The following is a 21317-nucleotide window of genomic DNA, read 5'->3' on the forward strand; positions in this document are numbered from 1 at the left end:
CAGGCCAGATCTAGAAGCCAGACTTCTTGCTGTTTTTGTCAGCATTCTCCACCAAGGACATATTAGGATATCCCCAAAGAAGCGCAGTAGAGATGAGCGAACCGGGTTCGGGTCAGAGCGAACCGGGTTCGGGTCCATCCAAACCCGAACGATCGGAATTTGATTAGTGGCGGCTGCTGAACTTGGATAAAGCTCTAAGGTTGTCTGGAAAACGTGGATACAGCCAATGACTATATCCATGTATTCCACATAGCCTTAGGGCTTTATCCAACTTCAGCAGCCACCGCTAATCAAATGCCGAAAGTCCGGGTTCGGATGGACTCGAGCATGCTCCAGGTTCGCTCATCTCTAGAGCGCAGTCATAATAGTGTAATGAAATTAGTGGCGAGAGCCTGGTCCCTGTGGTAATAGTGACAGCTCCCAGAGCAGCCAGAGGCGGGAAGTACAAGCCTATCCTCAGCACCTGAGCTCTCCAGCTCTGACAAGTGACTCAGAAGGAGCTGCCCAGAGCTCAGACCCTACAGTGTTGATCTGACAGAATGCTTCAGTGCAATCCTTCAATCTTTGAATAATGTTGGCTGAAGAAGTTTGATGCAGCTTTAGGCAGTCTGGGAAAACATGGGTAGAGCCCTAGTACAGCCAAATGCCAAACAATCGCACTCAGCCATGCACTCATCTTCAGTCTTCTCACAGTGATGGGTGAACATCGGAAAGAGATGCATGTCCAGCCATTTGGCCGAACACAAACATTCAACTCCCAGCATCTGGAGCAAATGGACACAACCCAAGGGAGTCCAGAAAAATATAGATAGAGCCATAGGCTGTAACCTGTTTTCCTGCCAGCCCTAGCGCGGCAGCCAATTTCTACACGAGTTGAATGCTGAGTGTTTGTGTTAGAACATGGTAATTTTTCCAACATTCTCTCATCACTACCCTCAGATCCTGCAATATAAACATAAATCTTGTCACAGTGTGAACATAACCTAAAGGAAACTATGAAATGGTGACTGAAAAATCACTAGTGTGCCAACCATCCAGCCCGGTACTCAGACACTTTCACCACACACAGTGGATAACACACAGGACAGCCCAGGGACATTTTCTAGTTCCTTCCTCATAGGCCACTCAGGCCTGTCACGTCCATTATAAAGCATGATAAAGCTGCCAATATTCTCCTCATGGACATGACGGACAGCCTCCTGCCGGGGATGTGTCCTGGGGATATGTAGATAATTGCCAACATTATACAATCATATAAACATATGATAAAAGGGCGATTAGTATAGGGTCCTGCGTATGAACGACGAATGCCTTGGCGAGCACAGGTCCTCTGCGAGGAGCCAGGGAATTCCCGCCAAGCCACCTCCCGTGAGGCTCCCACACCGCACAGGCAGCCATGGAGAGGCAGCGCTTACATAACGCCGCTCTCTTCTTCCGGGGCAGCCTCACCTTCCGCCCTGTCAGCAGCAGCAGCTGCGCCCCCGCCCGTGTCCTGTTCCCGCCCTGCAGGGAGCTGCCCCTCCTCTCCTCTCGTGGTTGGTCGCAGCTTTCCCGCTTTGCTCTTACGCCGCCATTTTAAATAAATAAAAATAAATAAATAATAAAGGCGCCGTCTAAAAGCAGTTCTCCTGCTGGGCTCCGTATCTGGTAGCGGTTTTACCAGAGGCAAAAGCCGCACGTGGCTCGGTTTTCACCTGACGACTGGCGGAAGCTTCGTGCGTTCTCTCATTGTGAACCTGAGTCTCATCTTCCCGCTGCGCCACACAGGGTGAGTGTCCCGGACGGCGCCGCTGTGGCCTCGTCGTCTGCCAGCTGTGTGTGTGTGATGTATATGGGGTATCAGCCGGGCACCACACGGGCGATCAGCCCTGTGCTGACTGCTGGGAGGTGTGCTGTGCTGGAGGCATCTGTTGCTCAGTAATCCTGCGCCTCTATTACAGATCAGGGAGGCAGCGTATAATGGTGGCAGTGTATACACACATCTGTAGCCTACATAGGCATGGACTGCTCTGATGGTGGTTGTTGTCCCAGCATTACATGGACCTATCGGGTCTGAGCTCTGGGCAGCTCCTTCTGAGTCCCTTGTCAGAGCTGGAGAGCTCAGGTGCTGAGGAGAAGCTTGTACTTCCCGCCTCTGGCTGCTCTGGGAGCTGTCACTATTACCACAGGGACCAGGCTCTCACCACTAATTTCATTACACTAGTATGACTGCGCTCCTTTGGGGATATCCTAATATGTCCTTGGTGGAGAATGCTGACAAAAACAGCAAGAAGTCTCTGGCTTCTAGATCTGGCCTGTACACAAGGATCTCCTATTGTTAGGGTTTCTAACATGCCTAATAGCCCTATTCCACGGAACGATTATCGTTCATAAACTCGCTCCAGCAACCGCTCGTTAATGATCACGAAACAATTTTTTTTTTTAGTGAACGATATATGTAGTGTAACGATTATTTTGCAGTCGTTACATGGTCGTTTAAAATGTTCGCCGGGGTGATCATGACCATACGACACATCTACTTTTTTTTAAACCTTTTTACGAACGACTGAAAGATTTCTAATTTTACGAACCGATTAGCGAATTATCTTTCAAAGACCAACGACTTTTTTTCGACATGCTGGAAAACTATTTTGAACGACAGTATAACGATTTCGTCTTTGTCCGCTCGTTTACACCAATTCCACGAAGCGATTATCGTTAACGAGTGGTCGTTGGAGCGAGTTTATGAATGATAATCGTTCTGTGGAATAGGGCTATAAAATGTTGTGCTGTTTCCGTAAGTCATTCATTTGTGAACTTGTCTGACGAAGGGATCTTTTGAATCCCGAAAGCTCACAGCTCTAACAGTTTTTTTTTGTTGGCCAATAAAGGTATCACTCCTAAAATACTTTGATCACAAGTATTTACCACGATGTGGGATATACAAAAAAGCATGATTTTTATAAGACCTGGAATGAACAGCATTTTTCTGTAGTGCATAGTGGACTGAGCGTATATACCATAAATGCTGATGTGTAATACCCTACCTGTGCAAGGTAGACCTGGAATAAATGGGATATAGGTAGGGAAATGGACAGGGCTGTGGAGTCGGTAAGCTGCAGCTCCGACTCCTGAATTTTATCAGGACCAACTCCTGACTCCTGCTCCTTCATAAGTGGCCAGTCATACACCAGGGGAGTCATTTACCATAGTCAGTCACCTGTGAGGTCCCACGTTGCTTCCTTCTCCCTGCATGCTGTTGCGCAGGTGGCATTACAGGCACCGGCATGCAGGCAGAAGCACTGTGACACTTTACAGGGGACTGACTGGTAATGCCGACCAGGGGGGCTTGGGGGGCATGTGCTGCTAGCGGCGTTCGGGTGGTACTGGGCTCTGCCTTGTGATGCTGGGCTGTGTGGTGCGCCGTGGACGACAAGGGGGATGCTGTTTGGTTTGAGGCTTTATAGTGATGGCAGGGGGGAGGGGTTCAGTGTAATGGGCTGCTGCGGATGGGTGTGCTGGGCTTTGTGGTGTGCCCCCTGCCCAGCTGTTATAGTGACCCCCGCCCCGGCATAATGCGCCCCCTGCTGTCATAGTGACCCCTGCCTGGACAGTGCACCTCCCCCCCCCCCCCCCCCCCCCCCCCCAGAACGTAAGACGGGCTTTCGATGGTGATATCTCGCCAACAGGAGCGGCTCCAGGAGCAGGACTTTGTGCACGGGGTAAGTATAAGGGTCTCTAGTGGGGGTTCACGGGGGGTGACAGGTCCTCAACAGTAGATGTGGAATAAAGCAAGTTTGCAATTTACACTTTATTATTATTTATTATTAATATATATATATATATATATATATATATATATATATATATATATATATATATATATATATATATATTTTTATTTATATATTTATTTTTTTTTTTTTGTCATGGAAAACAAATTTCTTTTATTTGGGTTTTTACGCAGTTCTCCCTGGGGTAAAACTGAATTGTTATATATGTTCCTCAAGTTGTTACGATTACAACGATATATAACATGTATAACTTTCATTGTATCTGATAGCCTGTAAAAATTCAAACCATTGTTAACAAATATATGTTCCTAAAAATCGCTCCATTCCCAGGCTTATAACGCTTTTATCCTTTGGTCTATGGGGCTGTGTCAGATGTCATTCTTTGCGCCATGAAGTGTTCTTTCTATCGGTACCTTGATTGCGCATATACGACTTTTTGATCGCTTTGTATTACAATTTTTCTAGATTTGATGCGACCAAAAATGTGCAATTTTGCACTTTGGTATTTTTTTGCGCTTACGCCGTTTACTGTGTGAGATCAGGAATGTGATTAATTAATAGTTCGGGCGATTATGCACGCGGCGCCACCAAACGTGTTTTTATTTACTTATTTTTTTATAACATAGGAAAAGGGGGGTGATTCTGACTTTTATTATGGGAGGGGGCTTTTTATTAATAACACTTTTTATTTTTACTTTTACATTTATACTAGAAGCCCCCCTGGGGGACTTCTAGTATAAGTGCACTGATCTCTCATTGAGATGTATGCTCCATAGATATGCAGCATAGATCGCTGAGATAGGCACATCGATTGCTTCTGGCTGCTGCAGCCGGAAGCAATCGAGTGCCGAGCCGGGATCAGCGCCATTACGTCGCTGACCCTGGATGGGGTAAGATGTGTGGATCGCTCCTCCAGGACAACGTCCCGGAGGAGCGATCCTCCCCACTAGACAACAGGGAAGTGCTGCAGTAAGTAATCAGATGCAGCTGTCAATTTTGACAGCTGCATCCGATTACTTTATTATGGGGCACGGCGATTGGACCGTGCCCTTAAATAGCCGCAGTCCCGGGCTACGAGCGACACCCGGGACCGTGGCGGTTCAGAGCGCGGCCCCACTCTGAACGCGTGGAGACTGCCCTGGACATACGGGTACCTCCAGGGTCGCCTAGGGGTTAAGGCCTTATTACATTGCACGATAATTGGGGAAGCAAGCACCAACCTGTCAGCTCAGTGCTAGCTTCCCCCTCGTTCTCCACTCTTTGCTGCTGCTATTACACGCACAGACATCAAGTAGGGAGCAGCAGGAAGGGCTGCCCTAACGTTCTTTAGATTGTTCGGGCTGTTCATTGAAGTCAGTGACTGCCTGCTGCTGGCGCTCCTATTCGTAGGGTCTTGTAATTGGACCTTCCAACATGTCCTATTACACGAAACGATTATCAGCCCGAACTTCTGATAATTGACCGAGTAAGGCCAATCGGTTTGTTCAGAGCCTGTTTTAGCTGTTCATCAGATTTGAAGAGAATAGTGCAGCATGCTGCATTAATCCTGTTGAAGTTATGTACCTCTAAAAACCTAAACTTAGTCAGTTTAAAAACTACTGCTGTCTGATACGACTGCTGATCTAGTAGATGGGTGCTTGTTAAATGGCACCTCTGAAAGATCACTGTCATTAGTAACAAAAAGAATGTTACAGACATGGTTTTAATTGTCGGGGGGATTTTGCGCCCCTGGCGTATGCCACGAAAATGGAGCAGTTTTGCCCCTATTCCATGGAGTATGCCTGCCATATCCCCGGCTCACCTGATGGGGGTCAGGGTGTGTATCCCCCGCTCGCTTGATGGGTGGGCAGGGGAGACGCCTCTTAGTAAATCTGGCTGGGGAAGAGGGGGCTTTATTACAGACTAGTGTACTCGTATTGATAAATGTTCACCTAAGTGCTCAGACCCCTACTAATCTCTAAAGGTGCCCATACATTTTTCATAACTGAGTTCTCTCTCCCAACTTCCTCATACACATTAATGTTTGGCACAGTCTGAGGGATGCAAAGGACCATGGATCTGGTCGAGCTGGAAGCGCGTCTCATAAGGTTTAGTCAGATGTGACAGTTTGAATAGGCGTTCTGAAACCTATTCCAACACCAAATTCAAATTCAAAATCGTCATTCGCAGTGCTGCATGATTTTTGACAAAAGTGAACCCCACCACTGTAGGGTACCCTTTAACCCCCAGATGACCCATGAGGTAACTGTATGTCATGGCACCGCTAGGGGGGTTCAGAGGGGGGCCGTGCGGCGACCCAGCTCTGAACCTCTGTGATCCCCGGTGCTATATGCAGCCTTATACCGCGGCTGTTAGCGGGCACGGTCCGATCGCTGTGACCGCTAATTAGGCATTTAGCTGCATCTAAATGCCTTTTTCTCCATCCATGGTGGTCTAGTGGTGGGACCGTATCCCACCCCCGCAATGTGAACACGTCAGACCGGGGGTCTGCGCCATAATAGCGCTGATCTCAGCTCGATAATCTATTGCTCTCAGCTGCAGCAGCCGCAAGCAATAGAACACCTATCTCGTGGATCTATGCAGTATATCTATACTGCAAAGATCTCAATGAGAAATTAAGGTGGTTATACTAGAAGTTCCCCGGGGGACTTCTAGTAAGTGTGTAAAAAAAAAAAAAAAGAAAAAAAAATTATTGTTTATAAACAAAAAAAATTTGGTATCGCTGTGTGCGTAATCGCCCGAACTATTAAAGTATCACATTCCTGATTTTGCACGGTAAACAGCAAAAAATTCCAAAGTGACATGAAATCCAGAAAAATTGTCACAAAGTATCAAAAAGTCACATATACGCAAACAAGGTACAGATCATGGCGCAAAAATTGTCACCTCACACAGCCCCATAGACCAAAAAATAAAAGCATTATAAGCATGGTAATAGAGCATTTTTAAGGAACATTTATGTTTTATTTTTAAAGGCTTTAATTTAAAAGCCATAAAATAAAAGATTTTTAAATTTCACCAGACATATAATTCATTAAAGGTTTAAATTTTTTAAAAGCCATCAAATAAGTTATGCAAGTTACATATCGTTGTAATCATTCTAACTTGAGCAACATTTCAGTTTTACCCTAAGGCGAACGGCGTAAAAACAAAATTCACCCCCTCCCCCAAAATAAACTTTTTTTTTTTTTTTTTCAATTTCACCACACAATTTTTTTCTGGTTTCACAACATATTTTATGCAAAAATTACTTCTGCAGTTGCAAAGTACAACTAGTGGCAAAAAAATGATCCACACGCTATGGCCTTATATACACAAGGTGGAAGAAACGAAAGTGAAAATTGTCTGGGTCTTCTAAGGGTTAAAGGGTCAGTGATATCTTTCTTTGCTTTTTTTTCAGGTAATAAACATGTCTTCAGCTGGTACATCAGACACTCTCAATAAAGAGGAGTCTGAGACTATTGAGCAGGCCACAGAACAGAAAGTGAAAGATGAAACTGCAAATGGAAGTGAGGGAGGAGAAGAAGAAGAGGAAGAGGATGATGATGACGATGAGAAAAAAGGTCTGTAGGTTTGTGAAAAGTAGCCCTTACCCTAAAACACTGAGTTGTTAAAATGTAGATAATAAAATGCAGTAACCGGTCCGGTGCTTCAGCTAGCCCAGTGCCTTGGTTTGCTTCCCATGTTGACAGGCTCTGTTGATGATTTTCTTCGCACATTGTAGCCGAGGCTGCAGTTTGTTTGAAACGTCTTCAGTAGAGTAGAAAGAGCGTATCAACTGAGGAAGTAAACTGGCATCTGAGCATCCAGTTGGTAAGTACAGTGTAGTGAGTGCGTGTTTTTTTTTTTTTTTTTTTTTAATAAAAAAAAAAAAATGCACTCTCTCTGCTCTGCCAACATGTCACATTACCTATGATGTCATTCATTCTTCCTTGTGTATACCAGGCTAGGAATTGTAGCCCCCTAGCCCAAAAGTTACATGTTATGGGATGTCATTTGAAGTAGAAGGCAGAACAGACAAGTTAATGTACAGAGGGACTAATTGATAAAGCGAATGTACCATCAGTTACATCGCTTTTTTTACCTTGATGGAGTGGGAATGCTGGTGGCGCGGTCCTTCTTTTGAACCGCTGCCCCTTATCCCCTTTATGACAATGATCCATTAGAATCAATGGAGCCGAGTCGCGGAGGGGTGATTGTCACACTCTGGGACGGTCAGGTGCCCAAAAATAGACGGACAACCGTCCGGCAATTTAAAACAAGGACGGTGCGGGCACCAATTCAATAAGTTAAAAAAACAAAAGCAATGTACCTTATGGTACATTCGCTTTAAATAACAGAAATCATAATAGAGTTGCATAGTCTAGCATTACCTCATACCACCACACACCTTTTTTTCTTTTTTTTTTTCTTCTTTTTTTTGCCTCATGGTCTGTATCTATTTTTACCTAGATTGTGATATGTTCTTTATCTTTATAAAAGTGTTTTTATAAAATGTTCTCTGTCTATTTTACTCAGAAAAGAGCCTTATTGTAGAGGGTAAAAGGGAAAAAAAGAAAGTGGAGAGATTGAGCCTTGAAATGGCAGTTGTGAAAAAAGAACCGTTGTTATCTGAAGGTAATGACTTCCACTTTTAATTTAAAATAGATGTTTGTTGACCAGCTACTTTGCTCTATCACGAAACATGTTAAGTTTGATCTGCAAGCTACTCATTTATTCACGTAGAAAGCACTAACCTATTCCACAGCGCTCACTTTAGTGCCTTGTTCCCTCTGTGGCCAAACTAAATTCCAGAGAAACCAGCTTGTTTTTGGACTGTGGGTGGAAACGAAAATATCAAGGGGAAACCAGGGCAAACATGGAGAACATCCAAATGTATCCAGGTCTGCAATGACAGTATTATTGTGGCATAAAATGCTTTACCCTAGTAGTAAAGCAGTATAATATATTAGCCATCAAATTTGTAATTTAGGGGGAAAATGTACATAGAATAAAATGTAACTTTTTAGCACACACACAAGAAAAACAAGTTTGGTATCTCTAAAATGACCTGACTTAAAACCAATAGCAGAGTTGCTGTATTTTGTTAATTTGCCTCACAAAAAAAAATGTGTATGTGTGGGGGTTCAAAAATGCATATTTATTCCAAAGTAGTACCAATTAAAAAGTAGCCCCCACGTGGGTCCATCAAAAGACAAATTTAAAAAAATGATGTTTGCAATGTGGCAACTTTTTTTTTTTTTTTTGCTATTGTACCAGAGAATACAGTTTTGGTCATAAGTTTTCATACACCTGCAGAATCTTGGTTTTCTTGTCCTTTTTTTTTCAGAGAATATGAATGGTAACACGAACTTTTTTTTCCAGTCATGGTTACTGGTTCGATGAAGCCATTTATTGTGAGACTACTGTGCTTTCTCTTCTTAAAGGGGTAGTGCGGTGTTTCAAAATTATTCACTAAACAACACACATTACAAAGTTATACAACTTTGTAATGTATGTGAATGGGCCACCTTCCCCGTGTTCCCTCCCACCGACGCTAGACCCGGAAGTGTGATGCACTATACTCACCTGATTCGTGTCGACCCCCGTCCGCCAATGTGTGTTATTTAGTGAATTATTTTGAAACGCCGCACTACCCCTTTAAATCACAACCAAAAACATCCAAATGACCCTGATCAAAACTTCACATACCCCAGTTCTTAATTCCTTGTATTGCTTCCTCTAACATCAATGACAACTTGAAGTCTTTTGTGGTAGTTGTGGGTGAGGCTCTTTATTTTCTCAGATGGCAAAGCTGGCCATTATTATTGTCAAAAAGCCTCCAATTCCTGTAAATTCCTGGACTGTCTTGCATTAACTGTGTGCTTGAGATCTCCCAAGAGTGTCTGAATGATATTGAGGTCAGGAGACTCGATGGCCACTCCGGAACCCTCACTTTTTGACAGCCAGTTGAAAAGATAGCTGCGAAATCCTGTTATGGGACCATAGCCTGAAGGTGCTGTGATGTTAAACTGTAGTGATGTACATTTTATTTGTGTAACCTAGAAATTATTTCTACTGGTGGAGAAACATAGAAATAATTTGCTATGTTATGTATTGTTTATGCAATGGCCACTTATAGGTTTCCATTTTGGGAATACCTTTTTATGGTGCACACTACGGAACACATGCCGAAATTTCAAGTGGAGGCCGTGCAGCGGATTTTGCTTCAAGTTCCGCCTGTGTCATAGACTCATTAAGCTCATTATTCTTAAGCTGCAGCCTTTGCTTTTTTGTTTCCCCTTTCTGCTTTGTCATTTCTTTGCTTACTTTGATTTAGCCTTGACAATCGCTTCCTCAACAATTTGTTGAATAGATTACCTTTCATTCTTTTAATATTGCCTTTTTAGGAAAGGGAGAGAAGCTGTATGATATTGAAAGAATACAATACTTTATAAAGAAAAGGAAATGTGAAGAATTACGACTGTTACATCGGTTGCTTTTTAGTCGTCAGGGCACAGTAAGTGTGAGATGTAAAACTCTTGTCACGTTTACAGCAAATAAGCTATACTGTCTTGTGTATCTTTAAAGGGGTTGGTCACTTTATAGTAAAATAGGTCAGTACAAAGTATTAGTTAGTGTGCTCACTGTATATACTGAAAGCAGCTACCTGTGTACCTCATAGAGCTAAAATCAGACTCCCCTCCTCCAGGCTGGGCTGCCCTGCTCTGTTTTGTTTCAGTCCATAAAATGGCCGACATGGAGGAGCATGTGACCAGGCCCTGTCCCCTGTGTCCTCCATAGACATATACAGGCTCAGTGGTGGACAATGGGGGGGGGGGGGCATGGTCACATGCTCCTCCATGTCGGCAATCTTATGGACCAAACTACCACAGAGCAGGGCAACACAGCCTGGAGGAGGGGAGTCTGATTGTAGCTCCATGAGGTACACAGGGAGCTGCTGTCAGTATATACAGTGAGTACACTTACTAATACTGTACACTGAACTATTTTACTATAAAGTGGGCAGCCCCTTTAACCTTGGCAGGTTGAGTTTAGTTCTACAGGTTACCAATGAAGAGACCCAGTGTAATTTGTGCACTTGCAGCAAATTTATTTACTGCAGAGTCGTTAAAAAAAAAAAAAAAAGTTTGTGAAATCTGCTGCAAATCCAGAAAAGTGTCCATACACTTTGCAGTATAATGAAATGTACGCTCTCAGACATACTTGGTGTAACTGTCATTCAATTTTTTTTTTTTTGTAGAAATCAATAGTACAAGTCATTTTAAGAAACAAGTAGGGGTAATAGGTTTTATTAGGCAAATGAAACCTCTTTTCACTGTGTCCTCAAGACAGCACCACACATGGAGAATGTCACCTTTTGAACAGGAAACAGAGGTTAAAAGGGCACTTCCCACAATCCCCTTCAGTGTTTTCCTGTTCCTGACAGGATCAAAGGAACAGACAGATTACCTTTGATCCTGCTGGTCATAAGTCCTGGGGCAAGTGGTGGAGCAGCCTGGGGGCCCTTCTAGGAGGATCTTCCACTCAGCTGTCATATCCCTTGGGGTGCCTCTGGTTCCTGCTCCCCTTGCAGCGCTTCCAGAGTTAATGCAGGGGAGCATGAAGACAGTACAGGCCCTCGAGTGCTTTTGCAGTGCTCCTGCGGCCTACCCTGGTGGGGTTGCGCGGGGCGACATACACATGTTGGCCGAGGAATCCCTCCTATGTCGGAAGTTCGGGGATGGTGATATTCTACAAGCTCGCTCTCCTATGTAAACGGGTAAGACCTTTTCAACTTGTTTCTCTGCTTTCTCTGTTTCCTATATGCTGTGTTGTACTGAGATAATGGATGCTTCGGGGAGTCCCGTTATAACCTATGGAGGGGGGATGAGTAAGCAGGGAGAGCAGACAAGCAGCTGTACAGTTTGGAGACCTTGGTGAGAGAAGTTTGCTGGATGTAGTGTTTTGCAGGACTGCCTTTCCTCCTCTCTGTGATCACTCCCCCACCTTTAATCTCTCCATATAGCATAATGGACACAGAAACCCTGCTGAGGGCGGAGGTAGGAAAACAGCTTTTTGAGTACAGAAGGAAACTTTTTTTTGCTTAATGAACCCTATTACAGTTTCTTAAAATCTCTTGTACTATTTATATGTATTGATTTCTGAAAAATGACATTTAAATGACAAATTATGTTTTAAGTGCGCTCACATATATTGCCTAATATATCTGCTCTGCACTAATAGGAGTTGTTTTTAATGGAGCTTTTTGAAGGCAGTATTTTGAAGGATTTCTCGTGTAGCAGACAGGATCCAGTCTACAACCTAATCATAAATCAACTTTATTAAGTTTTTTTTTGATTAACGGTTCTTTTTCACAGTATGATATTCATCCATGTATGGCTGTAAATTATCTTGCTGATTGGTGCTCGTTTGCAGTGGCCTTACAAGGCACAACTAATCGGGAGGCTTTGCCGCACAAGCAATCTCTGTATCGTTTGTGAGGGCAGTAACATGCAGTGTTATCGGCCACACATCTCCTCTTTACATCGACGATCCTAGTAACGTTGATTCAGCTGATAATTGACGCATGTATAAGGGCCTTAAAAGGAACCTGTCACCAAGATAATGCTATTTAATCTTACACCATCATGGTAAAGAACAGAAAGGTCTGGGCAGATTGAGATTTCTCTTTTTCTGACTTGCTTTTTTCAGGTTAACATGATAAAGAAAAATATTGGTCAGTTTAATGGTTTTCCATTTGAAAAAGGCAGTGAACAGTATAAAAAGAAAGAAGATATGCTCAAGAAGTAAGTGTTTTATTTACCGTGTGTGTTTGTGTTTTGTTTTTTTTTTGTTTGTTTGTCTCTCGTCTGTTTTTTAGAGTGTTTTTATTTTTGTTTGTTGTATTTCCACATTTGTATAGGTTTAAAAAGAGTGACCTGAAAATCATCTGCGGTGTTCTTGATCTGGAAAAATCTGGAGTGAACAATGAATTGGTTTCTAGAATTATGACATTCCTAATGAAGCCAAAATCTACTGGGAAAGTAAGAATTTTTAGAAAAATCTTTAAGATGGGTAGACTATGCATTAGTGGCATTCTACTTGACAGTGATTTTAAACTTTTTATCTGGAACTAGCCCCTGGGTTTTGTCTCAAATTTTGATTATAGCCTCTAACTGGCACATGCAGGGGCCTCTGTATGGTATATTAAAAGACTTAGGGCTGTATTACATGGCCCGATCACTATAGTAAAAGAGCACCGATCTGTAGATCAGCGTTCATTTATGGAGCCCCTTACACAACTCTATTATTGTTCAACAACTGACCAGTTTTGAAGTGACAGACCACTCAGCCAAACACTGGCCGCAGCGGTCCCAGCCAGTGATTGGCTGAGCAGCCTGTCACTTCAGAGACCGGCTGTAAAGTTGCACCATCGTCTGTGGGGAGCGTGGAGAAGCGAAGAGAACACTGGGAGCTTGGAGAGATAATGTAAGAACTTTCTTTATAGAGTCATCAGCCAAAGATTTTAGGTCAGGACCTAAAGACACGATTTCTGTCATCGGCTGATCGTTTTCTTTATTACACAGAGCAGACGTCTGCCGATTTGGCAGACTGTTGTTCCGTGTAATAGGAATCAACAATAGTTAGGACGATTATGCATGCGGCAATACCAAATATGTTTATTTATAGAATGGGAAAAGGGGCTGATTTAAACTTTTTTTTTTTTTCTTATTAACCCTTTAGAAGACCAGGCCAATTTTCATTTTTGCGCTTTCGTTTTTTTCCTCCTCGTGTATATAAGGCCATAGCGTTTTCATTTTCCACCTAGAGACCCAGATGAGCCCTTATTTTTTGTGCCACTAATTGTACTTTGCAATGGCAGATGTAATTTTTGTTTCAAATATGCCGTGAAACCAGAAAAAAAGTTGTGTGGTGAAATTAAAATAATTACAATATGTAACTTGCATAACTTTTATTTTATTTGATGGCTTTTAAAAAATTAAAGCCTTTAAAAAAAAAATGTTGCTTAAAATTGCTCTATTATCATGCTTACAACTCTTTTATCTTTTGGTTTATGGGGCTGAGTGAGGTGTCACTTTTTGTGCCATGATCTGTACCTTCTATTGGTACCTTGTTTGCGTATATGCGACTTTTTGATCACTTTTTATCACAATTTTTCTGGATTTAAAGGGGTAGTGCGGCTTTTAACATTTATTCACTAAATAACACACCTTACAAAGTTATACAACTTTTGTAATGTGTGTTATTTAAGTGAATGGCCCTGTTTCCCGTGTCCCCACCCCACCCCAGAAGTGTGGTACATTATACTTAAGTATTCGCTGTCAACCATCTTGGGTCGACGACATCCTCTTTGGGAGGCCGGACGGATGCTCCAGCCATCCCTCATGCCGGCCCCCCTCTGCTGTGTCATCAGCTGCTCAGCCGCGATTGGCTGAGCATAACTATGCTCAACCTATCTCGGCTAAGCAGCTGATGACGCGGCAGAGGGGGGCCGGCATAAGGGAGGGCTGGAGCGTCAAGCTGGCCTCCCGAAGATGACGGCCGGGGTCAAGAGCAAATATGTAAGTATAATGCACTACGCTTCCGGGGTGGGGGGGAACAGGGCCATTCACTTAAATAACACACATCACAAAGTTGTATAACTTTGTCATGTGTGTTATTCAGTGAATAAATGTTTTTTTATACACTAACTAGAAGTCCCGCCACTAGACCACTACGGATGGGGGATAACAGGCATTTAAATGCAGCTGTCAACTTTGACAGCTGCATCTAAATGCCTGATTAGTGGGCACAGTGATCAAACCGTATATACATACTTCATTGGTTAATGAGATCAGTGATGTATTGCTAAGGGCTGATGGGAACAGCACCATTACAGTGCAGAGCCCCAGCCCGCCCACTATACCATGAACAAGGGGGGGGGGGGGCATTTAAATGCAGCTGTCAGTTTTGACAGTTGCATTTAAATGGCTGTTAAAAGACAGGAACTGTGCAGCTCCAAGCGGGGTCACAGTGTTTTCATTAAGGAAAGCAGACTGAGCCATAGTACCAGACCTGGCCCCTACCAAATATAGTCTGCTATATCTAAAAGAAAATGCTGTGTTGCTTGGCCTACATTTAGCTAATTTACTATCATATTTTTCTTAGTATGTTCTAAAAAAACAAGAAACAATATTTGCTACAAAGTGTTTTTATTGAAAATTATCTGTAATTCTCTTCTAGCCCCTGCCAAAAACCAAATCAAAGTCGCCAAAAGGTGGTAAAAAGGAACGTAGCAGCCCTGGATCTGCTAAAAAATCTAAATCTGATAAAGCCAATGTAATTTTGACTGATGAGTCTAGTAGTGAGGAGGAGACAAAGGATAAGGAGGAATCCTCCGCCGATGACAGAGAAAGCGAAGAGGAACAGGAGGATGAAGAGGTACAAATCAGAAATATATGTACATATGGTATTCTAGAAGGAAATAGTGCTAATAAGTAAGCCTGCCAGTTATCGTCAAATAGGAGTTCTAAAGCACAGCAGAAAGTATGAAGCACTGCAGTGTAAACTAGCTTGTCTATGCTTCTGGTTGTTTATGATTTTGGCTTGTTTGCTATACTATATTTTTGCTGTATAAAAGGCTGCCAGGTGGTTCTTGCATCATGAAGCTGTTGGCAGCAAAGAGTATATATATTAAAAAAAACAAAAACAAAACTCAGACATGGTTTGTTGCAGACTAAAGTCAAGGGCTACTAGTTTTATTTTCGTGTGTGTGTGTGTGTGTTTTGTTGTGGTTTTTTTTTTTTTTTGTTTTTTTTTAAGTCTCAAACTTTACATTGCCATATCTGCTGTATTCTCAATAAATTGTGGAATCCTTATGTCACAGCCTTTGCCATGGTGTTTTTTTGTTTGTTTTTTTGCAAAACCTGCTGTAGAAAACTTACCATATTTTCCGGCGTATAAGACGACCCCCAACTTTTCCAGTTATAATAGAGTTTGGGATATACTTGACGTATAAGACTATCCCCTTTCCAACGCACACCAAATAAAAATTAATAAACATCAGACAGCAGCGAGATCTGAGAGGCAGAAAAGGAGATACAGTAATACCGATAGGATACAAGGGCGGCCAGATGGGTGAAGAGGGTTGTTTTTCTGGGCACACCGCCACTCTACCGTATCATTTTTTCAATACCCCGGATGCCTGAAGTCTTTCAGCACCTGCCTTATAAGACGACCCCTGACTTTGAGATTTTCCTGGGTTAAAAAGTAGTCTTAATACACAGGAAAACACTGTACATATGACGTATAGTAGCAGAATAAGTAAAATTATATTGCATACCATTTTAATATTGTTGACCGGAGAATCTTCCACATACATTGAAAATGTATTCCAGCCCTAGAAAAAAATCAAGAAAATGATTATACAACTTTAAAAAATAATAAAAAAATTAAAATGGCATTTTACAGCCCTGAACCATGAAGCAGTTACGAGAGACAGGGACCAGATATCACATTGGCAGTTATAGGTCATCAGGGTAGATGAGTTTTGTTTCCTTTTTAAGGGTAGCGTCACACATACAGGATCCGCAGTGGATTTCACAGATTTTTGCAGCGTGGCAGTGCACTGATTGGCAGTGCAGTTAGACACCGGTAGCCCTGAGCGTAAGCAGCAAGCAGGGGAGTGGCCTGGTAATGAATTACCCAGGCAGGGCTTGTTAAGTGCCAAGGGGCTTTACATACCCGCAGCGGAACAAAAAAAAAGTAAACCTATAGCAAATGACAGTACTTGGAATCACAGCTGGTTTTGCTGCGGAACGTGAAATCCACTGCAATCTGGTATGTGTGAAGCTACCCTAATTTTATATCATGAGCCACTTAATTTCTTTTCTGGTGCTGGGCAAATAACTAGAGATGAGCGACTTATCAGTATGTTTGTGTTTGTGTCAGCCTGACTGCAGCCCTGGGGTTGTCTGGAAAATAGGGTTACAGTTTATGACTCTCATAAGAACTGTCTCCTCGTAGAGTTCATGGACATGGGAGCTTTCATGTTTGTGCATGGGCCACACCACTACATGGTGCTTACACATGTCGAAGTGCATTCACATGTTCCGTGAAAGTGGTCCGTGCACAGAAGATGTGCAGCAATCCAGATTCGTGAACCTTCCAGCATTATGTATGATTATGATGCCAGGAGCACTGCATGTTTGAATCTTCATGATACTGTACTTGCACGGCTGTACAGTACTGCGAATATTTAAATACCTGCGGTATTCCCGGCATCATAATGATACATGATGCTGGGAGGTTCATGAATCCGTCCCGTTGCTCATCTTCCATGCACACTGTATTCATGGAATGTGTAAATGTGCCCTATTTGTGCAGTTACATGAGCTAAAAGAGGCATGTTTGTGGGTTAGTGGGCTTTACTGAGCTGGGCTCTTGTGGCCTGAGAAAAGCCTTACTGGGCACTTCCATCGTATTTACATATGAACAAAAACAGCTATATCTTGATGCTGGAGTAAGTCATCAATAAGAAACAGAAAAAACATATGCAATGAATTCTGGTTATGTAACTTGTCTGCATGTTGGGACAGGTCTTCTTTAATACATTTTTTTTTTATCTGCAATGTAGCCCCCAAAGAAGGTTGCCAAGAAAGAGAAGGCCAAGCCCAAAGCGACATCCAAGAGTAGGAAGGCTGCCAAGTCTTCAAATGTAAAAAAAGCAGATAGCAGTACTACTAATAAGAATACAAACAGTTCCAAGAAAGGTAAGTTTTCATTGTTTACATTACAAAATAAATTTAAAAATAAAGTTATTTGTTTATTATGCAGAACTACAAAGTCACTGAACTAGGTTTTATTGAGGTGGTGTAGACCTAGAAACCTACAGAATGGCTTCTTAGTATTACTAGGCTACTGGACAGTTTTATACAATTTATCTTAAATTCACAGGGTCCATTTATAGAGTTTTGACCATTGTGGTTCTGGGCGGTCAAGAGTACATCTATCCATGAGTGCCTTTTGTAAATGAAAAACAGATTGCTAACTCAGGGAGACCAGCCAAACGACAACACTGCCAACTGCTAGTGAAAGCGCTCAATGCAGTGAAGTCCTAGGTGCATTGCCCCCTGGGAAATATGAATATGCAAAAGAGGAGCCTGTGGAGCCTCATTGAAGAGTCTCAAAACACAGGACTAGCCAGATATCCCTCCGGGAAGGACCCAACCAAGGGGTGGCTCCTGTTAGGAAACCACCAAATCCACCATATTAAGTGGCCCTATAAGTCAATGTAATGACAAGGGATAAACCAAGGCTAGGTAACCATCCACATACAGCTGTTTCGGGGTGTTGTCCCTCATCAGTGTGGAGCAGGATTCTGGCTAGGTGGGAGCAATGCCTAGTAGAGCCATGTGAATGCAGCCATTGTGTTCTTGTGTGGCCACCAGTCTTGAAATCTTGCAGCTTTCATTATGGCCACTAATGCTAGCAGGCTGCCACTTGATTTGTTCCAGTGAGGCAGGATGGCTGCCCCCATAATAATATGCAAAAAGAAAATCAAACAAGCAAAATCAGATAAAGATAAAAATAGCGTGTATCAGTATATAGCTCTAATTATTAAGAGATATGTGATTAATTTAAGATCTCTGAAATGTACTTCTGTTAAACATGTTTTTAAACACCTTTCTTATGTTTTTAGTTTGTTGTTTGTTCCTCCAATATGTTGCTTTTATCCCTGCCTTAGCAATTGGTCTGGTAAAGATTAAAAAATATGTTTACAGAGAGAGCTGTTCAGTCAGAGAGTGAAATAGATGACAGCTCAGATGATGAACCACTGATCAAGAAGGTCAATAAACCACCCACTGATGATCAGCTCCGAGAAACTATAAAGCAGCTTTTGGCCGAAGCAAATCTTGAAGAAGTCACAATGAAGCAGATCTGCAAAAAGGTATTTTTCTCACTGAACAGCATTTTATAGTCTATTCTTTCAGGACATGTTTACATTGATGTTTTTTATATATATATAAAGGTGAATGAAAGTTATCCGAACTGTGATTTGCTCCCAAGAAAGAAATTCATAAAGACCACAGTTACGGAAGTAAGTGTCTGTCTGTTATACTCCATCGAACACCATTCCCCCCCCCCCCCCCCCCCCCCCCCCCCCTGCCGTTTTTTAACAATACTAGATGTATTCCCTAAAATTAGGGAAGTGTCAAATTCCCTCAAGCCATGTATTTAAAGGGAACCAATTAGCAATCAGAGAGACACGTTAGTACCCTCTCTGCCTGTCAATAAACCTTGCAGAGAGCCGTGACTAGTTACAGGTGGCTCTCCGCCCAGATTGCCGCCCCTCTCCAGGACTTGCACCTTGCAGTAAAACACTTTTTTTCCATGAAATAAAGACTGCTTGTATGCTAGATCTGAAGATGCAGCTGGAAGCCATATGAGCACAGTCGTGCTTATTTGTTCTCTTTAACCCCTTAGCGACCCATGACGTATCTGATACGTCATGGTGCCGCTCGGGGTGCTCAGAGCGGGGTCCCGCCGGGACCGCACTCTGAACGGCGCTGATCCCGGCTGACACGTGCAGCCGGGCAGTGCCTCTATTAGCCGGCGCGGGTCCCGTTGCCGCGCCGGCTAATTAAGCCTCTAAGTGCAGCTGTCAAACCTGACAGCTGCACTTAGAGGCTTCAGACCTCACGTCCCTGGTGTCTAGTGGGACGGATCTCCCCCGATCGCAGGGGGGAAATCCGTTCTTCTGCCCGTGCCGGGCCTCAGCGTCGGAATGACGCTGATCCCGGCTCGGCAATAGATTGCTATGGCCTGCAGCAGGCCATAATAATCTATGACCGATCTAATCGATCTTTGCTGTGTATATACACAGCATTGATCTCTGAGAGATCAGTGCTGTCTATATACAAGTCCCCCAGGGGGACTTCTAGTTACAGTAAAAATGTGTTTTTATTAATAAAAAATCCCCTCCCCTAATAAAAGTCCAAATCACCCCCCTTTTCCCATTTTATAAATATAAATTAATAAATAAATAAACATATTTAGTATCGCCGCGCGCGTAATCGCCCGAACTATTAATTAATCACATTCCTGATCTCGCACGGTAAACGGCGTCAGCGCAAAAAAATTCCAAAGTGCAAAATTGCGCATTTTTGGTTGCATCAAATCCAGAAAAAATGTAATAAAAACGATCAAAAAGTCGTATATGCGCAATCAAGGTACCGATAGAAAGAACACATCATGGCGCAAAAACTGACACCTCACACAGCCCCATAGACCAAAGGATAAAAGCGCTATAAGCCTGGGAATGGAGCGATTTTAAGGAACGTATATTTGTTAACAATGGTTTGAATCTTTTACAGGCCATCCGATACAATATAAGTTATACATGTTATATATCATAGTAATCGTAACGACTTGAGGAACATGCATAACAAGTCAGTTTTACCATAGGACGGACGGCGTAAATGCAAAACTCCACGAAATCAAAATAAATTCGTTTTTTTTTTTCAATTTGACAGCGCAAATGATTTTTTTTCCGGTTTCGCAGCATATGTTATGGAAAAATAATGCCTGTCATTGCAAAGTACAATTGGTTTCGCAAAAAATAAGCGCTTATATACGTCTCTAGGTGAAAAAATGCAAGCGCTATGGACTTTTAAACTTAAAATGGAATAAGCAAAAGCGCAAAAACGAAAATAGGCTTTGACCTTAAGGGGTTAATTCTATGTTATTGGATGGTTAAAGACTTTGATTTGTTATAAAATAGTTTATATAATTTTTTTTTTTTTTTTTTTATATCCTTTTCTCTAGTTACTCTCCTGATTTTAGTAAATTACTATTTTATTCATGGAGAATACATGGACTATTGGGATATGCGCATTTGGATTACAAGCTCCAAGAAATCAGACACCAGCAAAAATGTATCGTTTTTACCACTTTGGGTACAGTGTATTTTAAGCAGGTTTTGCTGTTTTGATTTGATTTGTATATTGCTTAATTATTATTTTTTTTTTACTATGATTTTTAAATTGTTTTTGTTTTGGTTTCTTATGACTTCCCCCCCTATGTTATAATCAAAATAGTGTTAAAGTAGAGGTTCGGTGATTTTTTTTTTTTAATTATTATTTTTTATAAAGTATTGCCCACAAAAGTTATACAAATCACCAATATACGCTTATTACAGGAAATTCTTATAAAGTGCCATTTTCCCTGCACTTACTACTGCATCAAGGCTTTACTTCCTGGATAAAATGGTGATGTCACGTCCCGACTGCCAGAGCTGTGCAGGCTGTGGCTGCTGGTGAGGATGATGGCGGGGGACACAGGGCACTGGAGGGACACTGAGCATCCCTCTGCCGTCATCCTCTCCAGCAGCCAAAGCCCGCAGAGCTCTGGGAGTCAGGTTGTGATATCACCATTTTATCCAGGAAGTGAAGCCTTGATACAGTAGTAAGTGCAGGGATAAAAGCACCTTATGAGCATTTCCGGTAATAAGTGTATATTAGGGGTTTGTATAACTTTTGGGGGGCAATACAATACTTTAAT

At 42.4% G+C, this 21317-nt stretch overlaps 1 protein-coding gene across 1 annotated transcript; it reads left to right on the top strand.

Annotated features, from left to right (window-relative positions):
- Positions 1 to 1482: 1482 nt before the first annotated feature.
- On the top strand, positions 1483 to 20932 carry DEK (DEK proto-oncogene). The gene is made up of 11 exons (XM_069960159.1): positions 1483 to 1768; positions 7174 to 7336; positions 8292 to 8390; positions 10163 to 10272; positions 12468 to 12562; positions 12679 to 12799; positions 15000 to 15197; positions 17392 to 17527; positions 18539 to 18705; positions 18787 to 18855; positions 20583 to 20932. The coding sequence occupies exons 2-11, from the start codon at positions 7183 to 7185 to the stop codon at positions 20592 to 20594; spliced, it is 1161 nt and encodes a 386-aa protein (XP_069816260.1). The 5' UTR covers positions 1483 to 1768; positions 7174 to 7182; the 3' UTR covers positions 20595 to 20932.
- The last annotated feature ends 385 nt before the right edge of the window (positions 20933 to 21317 follow it).

The sequence above is a fragment of the Dendropsophus ebraccatus genome, chromosome 2 (genome assembly GCF_027789765.1).
Source record: "Dendropsophus ebraccatus isolate aDenEbr1 chromosome 2, aDenEbr1.pat, whole genome shotgun sequence".
Classification (NCBI taxonomy): domain Eukaryota; kingdom Metazoa; phylum Chordata; class Amphibia; order Anura; family Hylidae; genus Dendropsophus; species Dendropsophus ebraccatus.

Bases quoted from the DNA above. Each gene is read 5' to 3' on its own strand.
- DEK (XM_069960159.1), top strand. From the start codon at position 7,183: ATGTCTTCAGCTGGTACATCAGACACTCTCAATAAAGAGGAGTCTGAG. The intron at 8,391-10,162 runs GTAATGACTTCC...TTGCCTTTTTAG, and splicing joins AGAACCGTTGTTATCTGAAG to GAAAGGGAGAGAAGCTGTAT. The intron at 18,706-18,786 runs GTATTTTTCTCA...ATATATATAAAG, and splicing joins TGAAGCAGATCTGCAAAAAG to GTGAATGAAAGTTATCCGAA.